Raw genomic sequence first — 18,500 nt, 5'->3', positions numbered from 1 at the left:
TGTTCCGCTTGAAATCTCTGGGTTTTGCTGCGCTGGAGGTTCTTGCTGGCCATGGTTTGTCCAGGCATGCTGAGGCGCAATCTCTGAGCTTTATGAAGATCGCCACTCACCTGCGCCGGTGCTGCTTCCTCCAGTCCTTCTCCGTCGTCTTCCTCTACTACTTTTATGTGATTTCATAATTGGCCCTCTCAAATCCGCCGTTGCTAGCAGTAAACTATTTTCTTTCTCTTCTTCTTCTTCTTCTCGCTTCCTTTTCCTGCTTCAACAAGTGATAAATAAGAACGGTAGCAGCATCATCATCATCAGCAGTAGTAGCCAAGCAGTAGTAATTTCGGTGCCAAGATGTCGTCGTCGTCGCTGTCGCCGGGAGGCGGGAGGCTGTCGGGCTCGGACGGCGACTCGGGGGCGACGTTCGCGGCCGGGGACAACCGGCGGGAGAAGAGGCGGCTGTCGAACCGGGAGTCGGCGCGGCGGTCGCGGCTGCGGAAGCAGCAGCACCTGGACGAGCTGGTGCAGGAGGTGGCGCGCCTCAAGGCCGAGAACGCGCGCGTGCTGGCGCGCGCCAACGACATCACCGGCCAGTTCGTGCGCGTGGACCAGGAGAACACCGTGCTCCGGGCGCGCGCCGCCGAGCTCGGCGACCGGCTGCGCTCCGTCAACCAGGTGCTCCGCGTCGTGGAGGAGTTCAGCGGCGTCGCCATGGACATCCAGGAGGAGTGCCCGCCCGACGACCCCCTGCTACGGCCGTGGCAGATCCCATACCCTGCCAACGCCATGCCCATCGCCGCCACCGCCACGCACATGCTCCAGTACTGATCGATCCGGTGATGATTGGGTCAATAATTGAGGATCCCCTGTAGGAGATGAGCTGTGGCTGGCAAGAGGAAGAAGATCTACCCTACTTGGCTGCTGCCTTGAGGATTATTACCAAGGCGTAGTTTGCTGCTATATGTTGTGTTTATTTATTAGTATGTTTCAGTAAGTGTCCGTCGTCGTCCTCCTCCTCCTCCATGTCCTATGTAATGTAACAGTAATAAGGGTTATGTATGGTTGTGTTCTATGTATCGTGAATTTGTGATAATTTAATGTTATTACTATGTCATGTTATTATGTTTGGTTCCAGTGTTCAGTGTAGATTCTGCTGTGTTCCAAGTAATAATCAAAGTGTTTGATCAGATTTTACGACGGTCACCGGATGTTGGTTTCTTGTTGAATTGAATGAAGAATAGTTTGGCCGGTTTTGTAGATTCACATGGTTTTCTGAGCCCACACTAAGTCAGTATAAATCTGTGGGCTCATATCAAATCACAAGTAAGGTGGAAGGCATCGAATCACCTTGAGTGCAGAGAAACATCAAGTGCTCAAAAGCAGAGAAAGATCTTCAGCTTCAAGGTTCCTCCTGGATTCTGTCCGACAGCTCTCTGTTCTATGTTGTTTATTTTCTTGCATCTATTCCAACCTTTGCAGAGGCAAAAGCAAGGTCACAAGAATCAAATAGTACTAGGTCACAACTCATGTCACAACCATCAAGATATGTGTTCCTGTTCCAACAGGGAAGAAACAGCATATACATCATCAACTTTGATCAGTAATCAAGCAATAATGGTTAATGACGGTAGTGTAAGCAAGCAGAACGAGATCCGTCATCAGAAAACTAAACTCATGACCGCATATGAAAACGACGGTGAAAGCCAAGGGAAAACCTTAAAAACTTATCTTGACCGAACCAAATGACATCACCAGATAGAAGAGCACCAGTTATAAGTCATAATGATGGTGCTTGTTCCATTCATGATAATATCAAACACAAGGAGTAGCTTGTTAGGCATCCCACCATTGCATTAAGCCAAAAAGGTGAGCTCACTTCCAAAAGGATGACAGTGAAATCTAAATCATATTCATGTCAGAGGGAAGCCTTCCAATCCCTGAATTTGTTTGCAACACATATGAGACAAGACATATTTGATACGACAGAAAGCAAATTCAAAATGGTTCAATGTTCTCAAATGGTGGTGTGCTTATTTTCATGACAATCTCCACAGCAATCACTCTGTCATGCTCTCCAGAGAGTTTCAGAAATTACTGGCAAAACCAAAATGACAAAAGACTTCGAGATGTAGAACTTCTGATTCAGCACTTCAGAACTACTCCTCGACAACGACGCTGATCTGCCCCTTCTCGAGCATGTCGTAGAAGGATCGGGTCTTCCTCTGCTCGTTCCAGTGATGCATCTTCCACATACCACCAGCAACCAGCCCAAGGGTGAGTCCAATGAAGATCTCCTTCACCACGCTTGGCCCCTTGAGGGTCGCATGTGCAACTCTGCCGCCTGCCATCTGCTAGCTGTTGGGCTCAGATGCCAAAATGCCTGCAGAAAATGAGAAGATTCTGTGAGCTGATTTCGTGGGAACATGGTGACAGCATATCTTCACCAAGGCAGCAAGATACTTTAAATAAATGCAGGCATGCATGTGCAAACAACATAAAACAATTAGGCCATGATATATGGTTTTTCATGCGTTCAAAGGTCACTTGGGTTAATTGCACAAAAACAAGTCAGTACAAACTTTCAAGACGTAACCGAGTTTAGACTGGAAGAACTAAAATATGAATCAAGAACTTCAAGATTTTGAGTTCTAAAATTAGTGACCCCAGCTATGTCAAACCAGCATGATCCACAAACAGTAGAGTATGAAGAAGAGGTTTTGATACATCAACTGCTCCTCAAAACCTCTCTAGAGAACAATAGTAGTTGCAAAAAGAGTCAACTCCCTGCTTTTGCACATCCTAGTATCATACTATTCCACCGCCCAAGTTTTTAAAAAGGAATCTTAAGATGGAGCAGGGAAAAAATGTGACACAATAAATGGTTCCATCCTCAGCATCAATCATTGCTTCTTTCAAGAACAAAAAATGTATGCAGTGTACCCTTCACTTAACCTGCCACTCATGCACAGAGGACACAACCGTCGTAGTCAATAAAGCATAAATGAGGCAAAGCAATTAGTTGGGAGGAACTTCCTTATCACCCATCATCAGATTAACCATAAATTATCAACATCCTAGCAAATGCAACAATCACCACTCAAATTATGCATTGTTTCATACGAAGCACTCGGCCAAAAGAAGATGGACAATAACATTAGGCTTGTAGAAGGCGGCATCATAATTGCCACAACAGGTCATTTTCTTCAACACAATGCATATTTAAGAAGTTACAGACAAACTACAAGATAAGTCAAGACCAGGTTCACTCAAATTCAAGAAATCACTAAGAAAATTAAAAAATCTTTTCCATCAAAGAAAATACCCACAGAAGTATACTTGATGAGATCTATGGTAAGTTTGCACTTGGGTTGACTTACTTCGAACATAAGCATCTTCATCAATAAAAGAACTTTTCTGCTTTGGGATACTGAAAGGACATGAATCTAGCTAACATATACTATTGAATATAAGCCAAACCAAGTAATCAAAATAGATGAGCTCTACCAACACGGCAATATGGTTGTGCTGATACGTTCATAAAGGAACTAATACCACAACACCAGCTGGAACCCCACACACATAGACTAATGGCATTTTATAGAGCGCCATATCAGCAGGTTATTCGCAATACTGATACCTCACAAAACCTATAATGTTACCGCGGATAGCACAACAGTTGCACGTATGAAAACATATGCAAATATAAGACAGTCGCTACGATACTTGACAAATCTTACTAGAGTTATGCTGACATGAAATGAGAGGACAATGTACAATTGTAATGTGCTAAGTGCAGCAGAGAGAAATTATTGCTGCTCTAAGAATATGAATTAACTAGAATAATAATAAAATCACACTCCCGCGACACCACTCATTCATGTGCATGGCAAAGTCGAGAACCACACAAGTCACATTACAATCATGAACAAGATGCAGATTGCTGAGCAAAAAGATAACAGGTTCAATAATGATATTGGATTTTAGAAGCTACGACAGTGCAATAGATGGCAAACCTAACTTCATATGTGAAACCGATGATGACACACTAGTGAACATATAATGTGCTAGTAAGGGATTACACTGAGCCAAACCATCCAGAGGCAGCGGCGATGGTACCACGCCAAAGTATACTTCCTAATTACCAGATATATTATATCATCTGATACATATTCACATCTTATTGCAGCAAACGATGTTTCTTTCTTAGCCACCATTTCCCAATCCAAATCGCATGGCCCTCAAATCAAAACTGAATATGAGCTAGTCAGGGATAGCACTGAGCCAAACGATCCACAGGCAACAGCGATGGTACCACACCAAAAGATAACTCCTAATTCCCAGATATATAATCTGATACATACATATTCATATCTCATTGGAACGAACGATGTTTCTTTCTTAGCCACCATTTCCCAATCCAAATCGCACAGGCCTAAAAATCACAAGTCTATGAACACAAACATCGCCAAAAAATATGGCACCGGATGGCGGATGGAGGCATCGCACGCCGTGGTTACGAACAAGATGCCGTATTCACACACAAAAAAAAAATATCCCCTCGCAAATCACACGCATCATGCTCCCCTAAATCATCGCGCAACATCCCAAATTTCTAGCCCGTCGGTCGATGCCGTCGACCGCCCCAGCGAAATGGATGATCCAGGCACCGAGCGACCAGATCTGGAACGGTTCCTAACAATTTAGAGGGGGGAAACCTAGGATCCGATCCGAGAGAAGGCCATGAAGGAACCGAGCCGTGCGTCAGGACACGGAGACCCGAGGGATCGATTGAACGGAGCAGGTTCGAGCGGTTTGGGAAGAGGGGTCTGACCTTGCCGCCGCCGGAGGAGAAGGAGAGAGACGCCTGCGCCGCCGCGAGAGAGAGACCCACTCTTCGATTTGTTACGGGAGATGGCGTTTTTGCGGAAACGCCCATTTAAGGGCTGAGATTTGCGGACGGGCCCGGTCCACACGGGTGGTCTGAGGCTCTGAGCGAGTGCGCGGGCCCATCGGAATGCCCACCAGTCAAGCACTATGTTTGAGTTGTTTAATCTCTGTTGTCATCCAAAGGGCATTTGGTCTAGTGGTATGATTCTCGCTTAGGGTGCGAGAGGTCCCGAGTTCAATTCTCGGAATGCCCCCATTTATTTTTAGCTTCTTTGCCAACGTGGCAAGTTTGTTGCACATTTTTGCAATGCCATTTGTTTCTTGCTTCCAAAAAAACAAACACGAACGCACCACGGTTTATATTACATGCTTTTTCTGTCCCAAAATAAGTGTTTCAACCATATTTTGGGACGAAGGGAGTATAAAAAAAACTCACCAGGAAAAATAAAAGTATCTTTGTCTGCTGTCTGCTCTATATGTATGTGTAATATATCTACTTAGAAATCATCCGGTAACATCACTGGTTCAGTACATCTCAATGGTGTAGTAAAACAAACTGGTGCAGTACACGATAATCTTTTACCCACAGAGCTATGTGTAACTATTTTGTAACTGGCTTATTCGACCAACGAACAAATTTGCATCGTCAGGACTGGCCCACGATAATCTCTTATTCTGAAGGTGCATGAATGAATGTGGCTGCGAAAATAGGGAGCTCTGACGCCACCCCGGCCGGCGTCCTCAAAATCAAGCGCTCCCGCGGACAGCTTTGTAGCACTCCAGGCTGCACAGGGGGAGCTTCAGCTTCGAGTCCCTGTACCGGTACGCGTTCGTGCAAGACGGTCCGGCACACTTCTCACGCGGCGGAGGGTAGCTGGGTGATGAAGGCAAAGTGAGACCATGTTATCTGATCTCTCAAATGTGGGGAGGGATGCAAGGATTGGTTACCTGCAGGGTTTGGAGTTGAAGATACTGGGGAGGCCTACTTCTTCAGGGAACGTGACCACCGTGCCTGTGGGCCCCATGACCCACCGGATGGAGCTCCTGGCGAGTTCTTGCGCTCTGGCTGCCTTCTCCTGAGTAACAAGGAATGATTCTGTCAGAAGATAATGGTAGTAGAAACGCGAGTGTCATGGGCATGATCAAATGATGCAATGGACCTTCTCCTCTCGCTCCTTCTGCTTCCTCTCTTCTTTCTTCTTCTCGGTGTCCAGGCCCAGTATTTTCCTTATAGCTTCAGCCTGCAGTTAACACTTTTAACAACTCCTATGAACTGAACCTACTCCAGGAAGTTTAAAAGAGAGAAAGCAAATGTTTCTCCAACCTCGCTTTCTTTAGTGGCTTTCTCCACTTGCATCTTGCGCCGCTGTGCAGCCTCAGCCTTCTTCGCGAGCATCTCAGCATCAGAGAGCTTTTCCTTCTTGCCTGGAGCCACAGAAAAATGTTTCAAATTAAATCAGCGCAAGACTTCAGTCAAGTTACAATAGGCAACAAGGCAGTATGTACTTCTTGACGAAGCTGCTGGTAAACCATCGGGGAACTCAATGGTACTGTTGCTGTTCCCATCCATCCATGATTGAAGGGCTCGGCGACGCGTTGTGAGAGGTTCACTCTTAACACTGGCAGACAATTGAGTGACTGCTTTCTGCTTCTTGTTTTCAGCTTCAAGCTCATTATCAGAGGCCAGCTCCTCTTCTGCATTATCCTCATCAGCATCAGTAGAATCTCTTGACCTTTTCTTGCCATCTCTATTTGATTGGGGTGTAACAAAATCATTATCAACCTCATAAACTGTGCTCCTGCTCCGGTCTTTCTTCGAAGCATTCTTCTTAGGGTTACTCCCTCCTTTGTTTTTAGGTTCACGAATATGGCCCTCATTATCATTAGAAGCTCCATGATTTTCAGGAGTACTTAAACCATATTCCTCATCTAATTCACTGTCCAAGTTGGATTTCTTAGCAATCCTTCTACTCTTCCGGACAGGATCCGAAGACGCTTCTCTCTGAACCTTGGCAGGTTGTTCCGGAGTCAAGGTATCTTCAATTTTCCTCAGCTTTCTTGTTTTCTTGTCTTGAGAAGAGGGCAACCTATTTGAATCTTTGGCACCTTCAGTCTGAAAACAATTCATCGTTTTAATTGGGTATCAATTATGGATAGAAATTTGAAGCAAATAAAGGGACAGCACGTGCGGAGAACCGACACAACATCATGACTTGCAAAATACTCCCTTCGTTTTTATCTACTCTGCATATTAGATTTGTCTCAAGTAAAATTTAGTAAACTTTGACTAAGTTTATACAAAAAATTATTAACATCCACAGTGCCAAATAAGTACCATTAGAATCATCATTGCATATATTTTCGCATCTTACATATTACCTCCGTCTCAAATTACTTGTCTTAGATTTGTCTAGATACGGATGTATCTAACACTAAAACGTGTCTAGATACAGACAAATCTAAGACAAGTAACTCGGGACGGAGGGAGTATTTGTTATTGTGAAAGTTTATACTATAGTGATCTAAACACTCTTATATTTCTTTACAGAGGGAGTATCATTTTCTATAAACTTGGTCAAACTTTATAAAATTTGACTTGGATCAAAGCTAATATGCAGAGTAAATAAAACGGAGGGAGTATAATCAGAACAGTTATAGTGCCAAGACTATGAGATAAAAGAAATATCTCGATAGAAACTGCATGTGTATGTCCTAATAACACCAAACAGTTTTCCTTGCAGAACTTGAATTTAGCAAGCTAGCAAATTCTTCTGTTCAGTCAAAATGATCCTTCTTTTCAGGTCTCAGGTACACTACGAAACAAAAGATATGATCACTTGTTGTTTACCTGATTACCATGCTTTTGCCGGTGCAATGAATCTCCTGGCCGTGTAGGCTTTGCAGCTGAAGACCTGGAATCTGGTATGGCAGGGTTTGGTTTTGCCGGTATGGTCCGGCTGATTCCACCAATTTTGAGCTTCACTTTCCTTGGTTTCTGCGTGGTTGACAAATCATCATTCCCTGCTGACACATGTATCCCATGATTGCTTTCACCCTTTCTTGAGTTACTACCTGATGCCTCAGAATGCAACTGGTGGCTCCCCTTGCTCTTATGTGAGTTTTTCAAGTTGGGAGGGGACAGAACACCCTCGGTGATACGCTTGGAAGCACGGTCCAGGGAAGGACCATTCAGATAAAACTCTCGACGTCGGAGTCCTCCGTCAGAGGCAACATTGTCATCTGAGGGCAGCCTCTTTGAATTACTCCTAGATGACATAGATGACTACTTCACAGCAGGATTGCTCTCTGGCCTGGGTCTCCTCGTTGTGCTGGTCCAGCAGATCTTCTAACCAAATAAGACAACACACATAAACAAAAGCATGTCTTTATTGAAAATGTCGAGTGTAAGTCAAATATGTTGGGAAAATATATTGCATGATGCATCTTATGACTACAGAATGTGAAGCTGGCACCACCGCAATTAATTTACAAGAATAATGGTACTCATAGGAAAGGTTATTAATTTACAAGAATAATAACAGTACACATATGATTTTTAATATTATTTTTAATGGCTCGTGTCACCTTTCTTTTTGACTAAGAACTCTAGGGGAGGCCCCACAGTAAGAGTTCACAACAACTATCCAAAGCACAGCAAAACTTATGTAGATAAGATTCAGGTTAGAGAGCAAACCCAAACCTTGAATGGCGCCTTAGCTATTCTTAAGTAGGATTTCCAGGATGTAAGGTTAGGGACAACAATGTCAGAGATCTTTGCATTTCTTGGCTACCAAACGTTCCAAGCAGCGATGATGAACACCTCCATGAAGTGTGGCATGTGGAAATGAGAATGGCCAAGGTGAAAGGACCACTCCAAGAGTTGAGCCAGCCAATGTTAATAGCTACTGTTATGCGTACGCAACTTAAATAAATCTTTACACGACATGGAACATGGTTAGAAATTTATTATCATCACTTATCTTTAAATTAGAGTTTATTTCTATTAGAAAAATTAGGGTAACATCAAGTTCAGTCAGCAACAGGTAGTTAGCTTTAATAACCTAATGGATAGGTATCAGGTAACTGAACTAACACAACTGCAATGCAGAACATAACAAATAGCTGGTGGTAAAACTGAGATACACAACAAGTCAGTAACAGTGTTAACAAGACATTTAAGAACATGTCACTAAACTTAGTTAGAGTTGGAGACTTGGAGTAGAATAAATCCGATGCTCTCCCTGCTCATGTTCTCCTCCATCAACCTCAAAGAGGGAGACGAGTCTCACGAATAATTACTTGAATCAAAGTCAAACAGAAAAATATATTATTGCACACAAATCAATCACCAGTAATTCAATTCATGAACAACCGAGCAAAAAACGAATCCCCAAAGTTGATTGTCCTTGAATTCCTAGCAAGCAACTTGTTTAGACACTTTTAATTTTATTTGCAAACAAGCAAGAAGTGAAACCGCAAAGTTGATCATCCTGGACAACCTAGAAATATTATTAACCAACGAGAATTCCTAAAGATCAGGACCAACAACTTGTTTAGACTTTAGACACTCTTAATTTTGTAATAAGGTCATTTCTAAATACTTCCTCCGCAAAGCAGCATAACAGTCGTTTCTTAGCTACTTTACAATTGTAACATATCTTTTTCACAAATGCAACAATTAACTTTTTTAGCTACTTTACAATTGCAACATATCTTCTTCACAATTGCAACAATAATGTAATATCAAGTTCAGTCAGCATCAGGTGGTTAGCTATAATAACCTAATGGATAGGTATCAGGTAGTTCTGTGCTGATTAACACAACTGAATTATGGGAAAAAATTACGGTGCTAAAGGACAATAGGAATGGTTAGCTAGTTAACTGCAGTGCAGAACATAACAATAGCTGGTGGTAAAACTGAGATACAGCAACAATGTTAAAAGAAACTCAATGATGTATCCCCTATCAAAACATTTAGAATGGAAGAGTTGATCAAAAAATTAAGACACTGAACAACATTTCGCTAAACTTAGAAGACTAAGGAGTAAAATAAATCCGATGCTCTCCCTGCTCATGTCCTCCCCCCTCAGCCTCAAGGATGAAGACAAGTCTCACGGATCGGTTGTCATAGTCTCATAAAGAAAATCATGATTTTGTACTGCTTGCTGCTAATTACTTGAATCGAAGTCAAACAGAAAAACAATATTACTGCACACAAATCAATCACCAGTAATTCAATTCGTGAACAACCTAGCAAAAAATGACACGCCAAAGTGAATCGTCCTTGGAATTCCTAGCAAACAACTTGTTTAGACACTTATAATTTTATTGGTGAACAACCTAGCAAAAAATGAAATCCCGAAGATGATCATCCTCGGACAACCTAGAAATATTATCACCCGACGGGAATTCCTGAAGATCAGGACCAACCACCTGTTTATACACTCGTAATTTTGTGATAAGGTCGTTTCTAAATACTTCCTCCGCCAAAGCAGCATACGCACCTAGATTTGTTGGTAAATTACATTAGCCCTAGCACCTTGAAACGCAAGGAACAAGGTGTATGTAGCGACTACTACCAAACGAATAAGGAGACGGGAGGGGAGGAGAGGGCTTGGCAGGAAGAGAAAGTCGGATGAGACCTTACTCACTTTGGGAGCGACCAGATGGCTGGCGGGAGATCCGAGGACTGGGAAGTCGGGATGGAAATTCGGGGCCGGGAGGAGGGCCGGGAGGAGGGCCGGAGGAAACGGCCTGGCCGCTGGGCGCCTTGGCGAGTGGGGATGGAGGGGGAGGGGGAGAGCTCGCCCTAGAATTCCGCTCGCCCTGCTCGTCGATTTGGGGGAGACGAGAAAGACGAAGTTCCACGGGTTCAACCGCGAGCGGCAGCGGCAGCGGCAGGGGCGCAGGGGCAGGGCCCGTTTGGAGCTTCGTAAACTTCTCGCCCCGGAAGATCTTTATCTGTCCCCGAGAAAAAGAAACCATTGTAAACATTTTTATTTCCTGTTTGAATAGGGAGTTACATTAAAGTGACGCGAACCTGAAAATAATACTCTCTCCGATCCATATTATTTGTTTCTTAAAATGAGTGTATTTAGCAGTGACGGAGCGTGACACACAGTTAAGGAGAAGGGGACAAAATTTGAACCAAAAGCAAAATATGCTTGAAAACCGGTCTGACTCACACAATAAATAAATAAATAAATAAAGCTACTTTAGGTAGCTAGCTTTGCACGCGCGCGATCTACGGAAGAATATTATGGAGGCTTTTTTTCTCGAGAGTACGTCAAAAGCGTACCATAATTTTATAGAAGGCAGCAAGAATCTGTACAAGATTCATCGGTCAATGCGAACATCAACACACGTTAAGAGCCACACTACTCCTACTCCAAAAACTACAAGCCTACTCTCTTACAAACCGACTTAAACCTCCTACTCCGACTCCCGCCCGCTTCCACTTGGCAAGCTCGTTGATGATCATAGTATTTAGTTCCTGCGCCGTCTTTACTTGGTTGGCCCTATCGAACACTCTTGCGTTCCATTGCTTCCACAAAGACCATGCCACCGCTAATGTGAAAGTATCAAAACCTTGTTTGTCCGCTTTGTGGAAATTCGCTCTTGCATGCAGCCACCACTCAAGGAAGGTTTCCTCATGGGTCGGCCTAGCGGTCGCCAGATTGAGATGATCAAGGCACCCTTCCCACACTTCCCGTGCGTACCCACATTTGATGAGAATGTGCTCGACGTTGTCCTCGTCCTGGTTGCAAGTGTAGCAAGCCGAAGGATGATCTTGCAATCCATGTCTCGCACGCCGGTCAAAGGTCCACAACCTATGCTGCACCGCTAGCCAAGCGAAGAGCTTGCACTTGAGAGGTGCCCAACTCCGCCAGATACATGCACTGTACGGTGCCCTTTCCATACGCGTACACAACCTCCGGTAAGTAGATCTGGTAGTATATGTGCCAGAGGGGTCACACGGCCAGGTAAAAGTATCCGACAGGTTCTCCTCGCGTTGGACCGAATGGATGGCGTGGTTAAGATGCATGAGCTGCATGTGAGCCGTAAAAGATAATTCTCCTCCCACGTCTTGTACCCAACTTCCCTCGTCCATTGCCTGCCCGACTGTCCTTCTGTTTCTCGTGCGTTTGGCCACGAGTCCGTATATCATTGGCGGAATATCCTTGATGGCGAAACCGTGGATCCATCTATCTCTCCAAAACAGAACTTTGTCTCCATCTCCTACCTGGATCCTCACAAGACTATCAAAAACCTGACGTGCTTCCTTGTCTTCTACCATCTTGATTCCCTACCATGGCCTTGCCGGGTCCATCCTATGGAGCCACTCCCACCGCACTCTGAGAGCAAGGGCGTGTACCTGCAGATCCGGAATGCCCAGGCCCCCAAAACATGTCGGTCTACAGATTGTGTTCCATGCCACGAGGCATTGACCTCCGTTCACCTTGTCTTTGCCAGCCCAGAAAAAAGCACGCATCCATTGATTGATTTCCTCAAACACCCAATTTGGGGCATCCATGACCATGAAGTGGTGGATGGGTCTTGCCGCAACCATTGACTTGACCAGGATTAGTCTTCCTGGCTTCTGAATAAGCCCCTTCTGCCACGCCGGAATAAAGTTCTTGGCAGCGTTCAGCATAGGTTGCCATTGAGCTCTCGTGAGTTGCTTGATGGCGAGTTGTAATCCTAGGTACTTGCAAGGGAATTCGCCAATGTTGCAGTTCAGCATGGATGCGACTCTTTTGCTGCTCGCATTGCCCGCCCCTGATGACAATGGCCGAGGACTTGTTGTAGTTTACATGCAGACCCGAGGCAGTCCCAAAGATGTGCAGAATGTTGTGTACATAGTCTAGATCACCTAGAGTCCGCTTGATGAAAAGCGCCACGTCATCAGCAAACACCAAGAGGCGTTGCGTGGCCTGGACGCCCGTGAACAAGCTGAGCACTCCCTCCTCCGTGGCCTTAGCAATGGTTTTAGTCAGCGCGTCAATGGCGATCACAAATAGAAGCAGCGAGACGGGATCCCCTTGACGAAGGCCTTTTTCATGGACAAAACTTTTGCCCGGCACTCCATTGACTACCACCTTCGTGTTAGTTGTCCGCAGCAAGATAGCAATCCATGCCATCCATTTTCTTCCAAACCCTTTGCTACGCATGACCTCAAAGAGAAAATGCCAAGTTAGCGAATCAAAAGCCCTGGTAATGTCCAACTTCAAGAACACTCCTTGCTCCTTCCGGGCATGTATCTTCCTAGCAATCTGTCTCACAAGCAGGAAGTTATCGTGCAAGTTTCTGCCCCTGATGAATGCTGATTGGTTGACCTCCATGATATCCTTCATCCTTCTCCTCGCCCGGTTAGCCAGCATCTTAGCAAAAAGCTTGGCTGCACTATGTGTGAGGCTAATGGGTCTATAGTCACCGATCTCCTCAGCATCTGACCTCTTAGGGATAAGAATGATCTGAGCTCGATTAAGCTTCCCAAAGCCTCTCCCATCTTCCACAAACAACTTGAGCAAGACAGCCATGATGTCATGTTTAATAATCGGCCAGGCATGCTTGTAGAACTCGGTTGTAAACCCATCCGGGCCGGGTGCGCGGTCAGCAGGCAGCTCTTTGATGGTGCTCCATGCTTCTTCCTCGGTGAAGATCATCTCGAGCTCCTGGAGATTGCTAGCCTTCATGCCAATGAAACTCATATCCAGATCAGCCTCTCTCTCCTTCGCCGAGACAAGCAGCCGCTCATAGGCCTCCCCAAAGATCTCTTCTTTTCTCTGTTGTTCCGTGATGATTTCGCCATTGTGCTTGATATGGGGTATGAAGTTCTTGGTCCTACGCCCATTCGCCACTGCCTGGAATAGCTTGGTGTTGGCATCCCCTTCATGGATCCATCTCAGTCTAGAACGCTGGCGCTCGATCGTTCTCTCCAGCGAGGCATGCCCTAGTAGCGCCAACTTCAAAGTTCTCATCAGCCACAGCTCTTCCGGCGTTAGCAGCCTTCCTTCTTGCGCTCTATCCATCTTCCTGATCACATAGTTGGCGATCGCCATTTGGACTTTGATATTGCCAACTTTCCGCTGCCCCCAGGCTTGCAAGGCAGTAGTTGTATTGCGCATAAGTGCGTCCAACCTTTTGTAAGGGTCAACAATCGCGGGGTCGCATACCCAGGCCTCTCTAACAACCTGCTCAAACCCCTCAAGATTCATCCAAAAAGTTTCAAAACGGAATCCCCGCTTGGGGCAGAATGGCGCCGACGTCGAGATGTGCAAAGGTGCATGATCAGACACGTTAGTGGAAAGAGCTTGAAGAAGGTTATCCAGGAAAGAGAGTTCCCAATCCACCGACACCAAAACCCTATCGATCTTGGTCATTACCGGGTTGTCCCGCTCATTCGACCATGTGAATCTTCTCCCATGCATGTATACCTCTTTCAACTCATTGTCATCAACAAACTCTCGGAATTTGCCCATGACATGCCTATTGAGATTGTTGTTGTTCTTCTCCCCAGCTCTAAGGACCATGTTAAAGTCCCCCAACACCATCCACGACCCATGACAAGTCGTACGTCTAGCCTGCAGATCCCTTAGAAATTTCCGCTTTGGCGCATCGTCTTGTGGCTCGTAGACCATAGAAAACCACCAGTCCGAACCGTCTCTATTGTGCACTTGCCCTGTTATGAAGTTGGCATCGTATGCAAAATTGTCCACATCCATGACCATGCTATCCCATGCTAGCAAAATACCCCCTCTAGTGTCAGACGCCGGCGAATAAACAAAGCCGTCCAAAGATGAACCAATGCATTGCATAGCCATGAAACGGTCAATTACATTTAGCTTAGTCTCTTGAAGACACACTATGTTAACTCTGGCTGCCACCACAAACTCCCTAACTGCCTTCCTCTTGGCTGGATTGTTGAGGCCTCTCACGTTCCAGCACAACACTTGTGGGTGTAGATCCATGGAAACAGCTAACAGCACACCACCTTCCTGGCCACACTAGGCCGCTGTGATCATCGTGCACTCGCTTGCCCTAAGCTCCTCCCGCGATGGCACCACCTTGCCGAACAAAGCGGCGATCACCTTCACATGTTGTTCCCTTAGCGGCGAGTCAAACAGCTCCTGTAACTCGATGACCATGGCGTCATCCACCTCCAAGTCCGCTGGAACCAGACCAAGTGCCTTCATAAGGACGTTTTCCGCTTGTGTGACTCTATTGCCTTTGCTCTCCGGTGCTCTCTTGGAGCCACGCGTGGTTCGACGAGGCGTGAACGGATTCGCATCTGGGCGCAAGGACGTGGCCTACACTTCTCTGAACAGGGGTGGGGCGAGCTTCTTCACCAGTTGGGAGCAAAACCACTTCATCTTCGCATATGCTTGAGCCTCAGGTCCTGTCATGCCCCCTCCTTCCTCGACCGGAACGACTAGCGCACCAGAATCCAAGACACTCGGCTGCTCAGAACGCACCCTTAGAGCTCCTGTAGCAACTACGTCCCTAGGGATCTGCATGCCGGTTGCATGTGCATGATTCCCATCTACAGGGCCCGCCATGAACAACAACCTCGGCCCTCTAGCACGGCCCCATCTGCCGAGACCGCATAGGCTGTCATCCCCAAGGAGCTGGCCCCCACCACATGCATCCCACAAGGCACATGACAGCATTATTGGCCTCAGGTGCGATCCGGTCGCGTCCTTATCCAGAGCAGCCCCCACCTCTGCGGGCTCCACCTGATCAGCCCACCTCTGGTTGGCCGGCACCATCGTCGAGGAGAGCAACGTCTCAATCCCGGCCCCCACATGCCTCGGCTCGATCGTGGGAGAGCACGTGACAGACACGCCATCCCGGGCCTCCTCGGGATTGCCCACATCCGTAGTGGTGGCACCCACTACCATTGCCTCCAATTGGCCACCAACTGCCGCAGTGGTGGCCCCCTTCTCCATCGGGTCGAGCGCGTGGCTCTCATCACCCGGCGCAGCCATCTTGGGAATCCCATCCCCCTGTCCATGCCCAACCGTCATCTCCTCCCCGCCTCCCACCGAAGGCCCAATGATTGGAGCCCCATCCCGAGACTGCAACTGATCAGTGCCCTGGCTGCTGGCACGTGGTGAGTTCAAAATTTGAACTGGCCCTCCAAACCCCGTCCTCCCTCCAATCCGGTCAAAAGCCGACACCCGAGTCGTCAGCCTATCCATGACGTGCGTGGCGGGCCCCATGCACGACTGGTGCTTTTCGGTCACCATGGGAGGAATCCTCCATCCCGCCGAGCCCGGCGGCGCGTCCGTGCCCGCACTGGCGACATGCCGGCCGCCCTGATCGACACCACCGTGCCCATGGATGTTGTCTCCGCACAGATCACGCACTCCAAACTACCACCCAAAACGCCTTGTTGATGAACCGCCCCTCATGCTCGGCTTCGAATCCGGGATAGCACTCAGCCCACTGCTCGATGACCTGCCAAGGAACCATCGCTCATCGCCATCCGGGAAGGAGGTGACCGCGTCCAGGTGGATAAGAATCTTATACTGCAGCGTCTTTGGCTGGTGCATCTGCCTCTGCTCCTCCGGCTCTGGAATAGCCAGCCACTGCCGAGTAGGGATGCTCTCCGGGTCTGCCATCCACACCGTAAGCTTGAACGAGTCCATGTTGTCGCGCGAGGACGTCTCTGGCGCAACAGCCTCGATGATGCAGACGCCCCCAGCAGCCTCTCAACCACATCCAGCTCCCAAGCGGGGGGGGGGGGTTCCTTCAAGCTCCAAGCACACCTGGAATCTCATGGTCGCGAACACAACCCGAGACTGACAAATCCACTACCTGAATGAAAGACGCACCCTGCGATGAACCAGAATTGGGCACACGCTAACTTGATGACCCACAAGTGTAGGGGATCTATCGTAGTCCTTTCGATAAGTAAGAGTGTTAACCCCAAAGAGGAACAGAAGGAAATGACAAGCGGTTTTCAGTAAGGTATTTTCTACAAGCACTGAAATTGTCGATAACATATAGTTTTGTGATAAGATAATTCATAACAGGTAACAAGTAACAAAAATAAATAAGATGCAGCAAGGTGGCCCAATCCTTTTTGTAGCTAAGGACAAGCCTGGACAAATTCTTATATGAATGAAAACGCTCCCGAGGACACATGGGAATTATCGTCAAGCTACTTTTTATCACGCTCATATGATTCGCGTTTGTTACTTTGATAATCTGATATGTGGGTGGACCGGTGTTTGGGTGCTGCCCTTCCTTGGACAAGCTGTAACGCCCCGAGTCCGATGCGCCAGGTGTCTTCCAGTCATTCGTCGTTGTTGCCATGTCATTTGTTTGCGTGTTGCATTTTGCCATGTCATCATGTGCATTTCATCTGCATGTTTTTTAAAACTTGCATCCGTTCGGGTCTTCCCCGTTTCTCTCCGTTGTCCATTCAGAGCCCAGACACACCCGCACGCGCCCACGGCACCCCCGAAATATTATTTTTATAAGCGGCATAAAAATGTTCTCGGAATGGGGTGAAAGTTGGCATGCGGTCTTATTATAGTGTAGGTAGGCCACCTGCCAAGTTTCGTCGCATTCGAAGTCCGTTTGATAGCCCAACCGTTAAACATATAGCGGTACCACTGCCGGTACCTTCGTCGGACGTTTCGGTCTTCGAAACTGCCGTCGGGCTGCACTTCTCTTCTCTCCCCTCAGCCCAAGCCCTCTCTTCACAGCCCACTAATCCCTCCTAGGCCCAGCCTAACCCCCCCTCACGTCTGGAACCATCCGATCGAGATCGTAGGGCTCCAACCCCCCCCCCTAAACCCCCTAACCCTAGCCCACTTCCATATATATATACCCCCATGCCAAATTTGGCTAACCCTACCCTTCCCCTACCTCCTGCCGCAGCCACCTACCTACCTCCTCAAATTCTGCATCGGCCCTCTCCCCCACTGCCACTTGGCGCCGTCCAACGGGTCAGCGCCGCCGTCCCAGCCGCCCGGAGCCAACCAGGGGCGGCCACATGCCCCTCCAGCGCCCCGTCCGCCACGGGCCCGCTAGAGCCCATCTGAGGCCAGCGAGGCCCGGATCCCGCCGCCGTTCGCCCGAGGCTCCCTGGAGCATCCCGCAGCCCCGAGCCTCCCATCGCCCACGCCTCCCGCGACCCTGCCGGCGACCAAGCGCCGCCTCCCCTGCCCGTGACCCCCTTCTCCTTCCTCCCGTCATCTCTCTCACGATCTCCCTCCCTCTCTTTCTTACTCTGTGTTGCGTACAGGGAACCGCCGCCGCCGTCGCACTAGACGCCATCACCGCCTGACCACACCGCCACCGGAAATGGATCCGGCCTCCTCGTATCTCCCCGTCCCCGCACTCCACGTCGCTCGCCGGAGCTCCTGCGGTCGCGCCGCCGCCGTTGACCCGCGGCCCGTCCAGATCAGGACAACCACGTCCAGCCCAGGCCCTGACCGTCAAACCAAACACGCCCCCGATCCCGCACCGACTCGTCCCTGGGATCCCGTCGTCCAGTTTTTTCGCTAGGTATAAATTGGTCGTCCCAGATTTTCAACATCAAGTGCATATGTTTGACATGCCATAACTTGATGCTCGGTGCTCCGATTTGCATGCATAATATGTCAAAATGT

At 47.6% G+C, this 18,500-nt stretch overlaps 3 protein-coding genes and 1 non-coding gene across 9 annotated transcripts; 2 read left to right on the top strand and 2 right to left on the bottom strand.

The window, feature by feature from the left end:
- Positions 1-6: 6 nt before the first annotated feature.
- LOC119307814 (ocs element-binding factor 1-like) lies at positions 7-1,115 on the top strand. The gene has a single exon (XM_037583908.1). The coding sequence runs from the start codon at positions 343-345 to the stop codon at positions 814-816; it is 474 nt and encodes a 157-aa protein (XP_037439805.1). The 5' UTR covers positions 7-342; the 3' UTR covers positions 817-1,115.
- Positions 1,116-1,875: 760 nt separating this feature from the next.
- Positions 1,876-4,947, bottom strand: LOC119307813 (cytochrome c oxidase subunit 5C). The gene is made up of 2 exons (XM_037583906.1): positions 4,820-4,947; positions 1,876-2,368 (listed from the first exon to the last, which is right to left on the bottom strand). Exon 2 carries the CDS (start codon positions 2,334-2,336, stop codon positions 2,145-2,147), a length of 192 nt encoding a protein of 63 aa, XP_037439803.1. The 5' UTR covers positions 2,337-2,368; positions 4,820-4,947; the 3' UTR covers positions 1,876-2,144.
- A 110-nt stretch (positions 4,948-5,057) lies between these two features.
- Positions 5,058-5,129, top strand: TRNAP-AGG. The gene has a single exon. It is a non-coding gene; the product is annotated as a tRNA-Pro (tRNA).
- Positions 5,130-5,320: 191 nt separating this feature from the next.
- Positions 5,321-10,796, bottom strand: LOC119307810 (eukaryotic translation initiation factor 5B-like). 6 transcript variants are annotated; one of them, XM_037583900.1, is made up of 7 exons: positions 10,518-10,796; positions 7,724-8,221; positions 6,382-6,988; positions 6,200-6,300; positions 6,036-6,116; positions 5,824-5,951; positions 5,321-5,749 (listed from the first exon to the last, which is right to left on the bottom strand). In XM_037583900.1, exons 2-7 carry the CDS (start codon positions 8,150-8,152, stop codon positions 5,623-5,625), a joined length of 1,473 nt encoding a protein of 490 aa, XP_037439797.1. In that variant the 5' UTR covers positions 8,153-8,221; positions 10,518-10,796; the 3' UTR covers positions 5,321-5,622. The 6 variants fall into 6 exon arrangements, with proteins under 6 accessions (XP_037439797.1, XP_037439798.1, XP_037439800.1 ...); XM_037583901.1 differs by having other exon boundaries at positions 7,724-8,218; XM_037583903.1 differs by having other exon boundaries at positions 10,523-10,796.
- Positions 10,797-18,500: the final 7,704 nt, after the last annotated feature.

The sequence above is a fragment of the Triticum dicoccoides genome, chromosome 5B (assembly GCF_002162155.2).
Source record: "Triticum dicoccoides isolate Atlit2015 ecotype Zavitan chromosome 5B, WEW_v2.0, whole genome shotgun sequence".
In the NCBI taxonomy this organism is placed as follows: Eukaryota; Viridiplantae; Streptophyta; class Magnoliopsida; order Poales; family Poaceae; genus Triticum; species Triticum dicoccoides.
The sequence above is the reverse complement of the archived record's forward strand: the minus strand, read 5'-3'. Positions and strand labels throughout refer to the sequence as shown.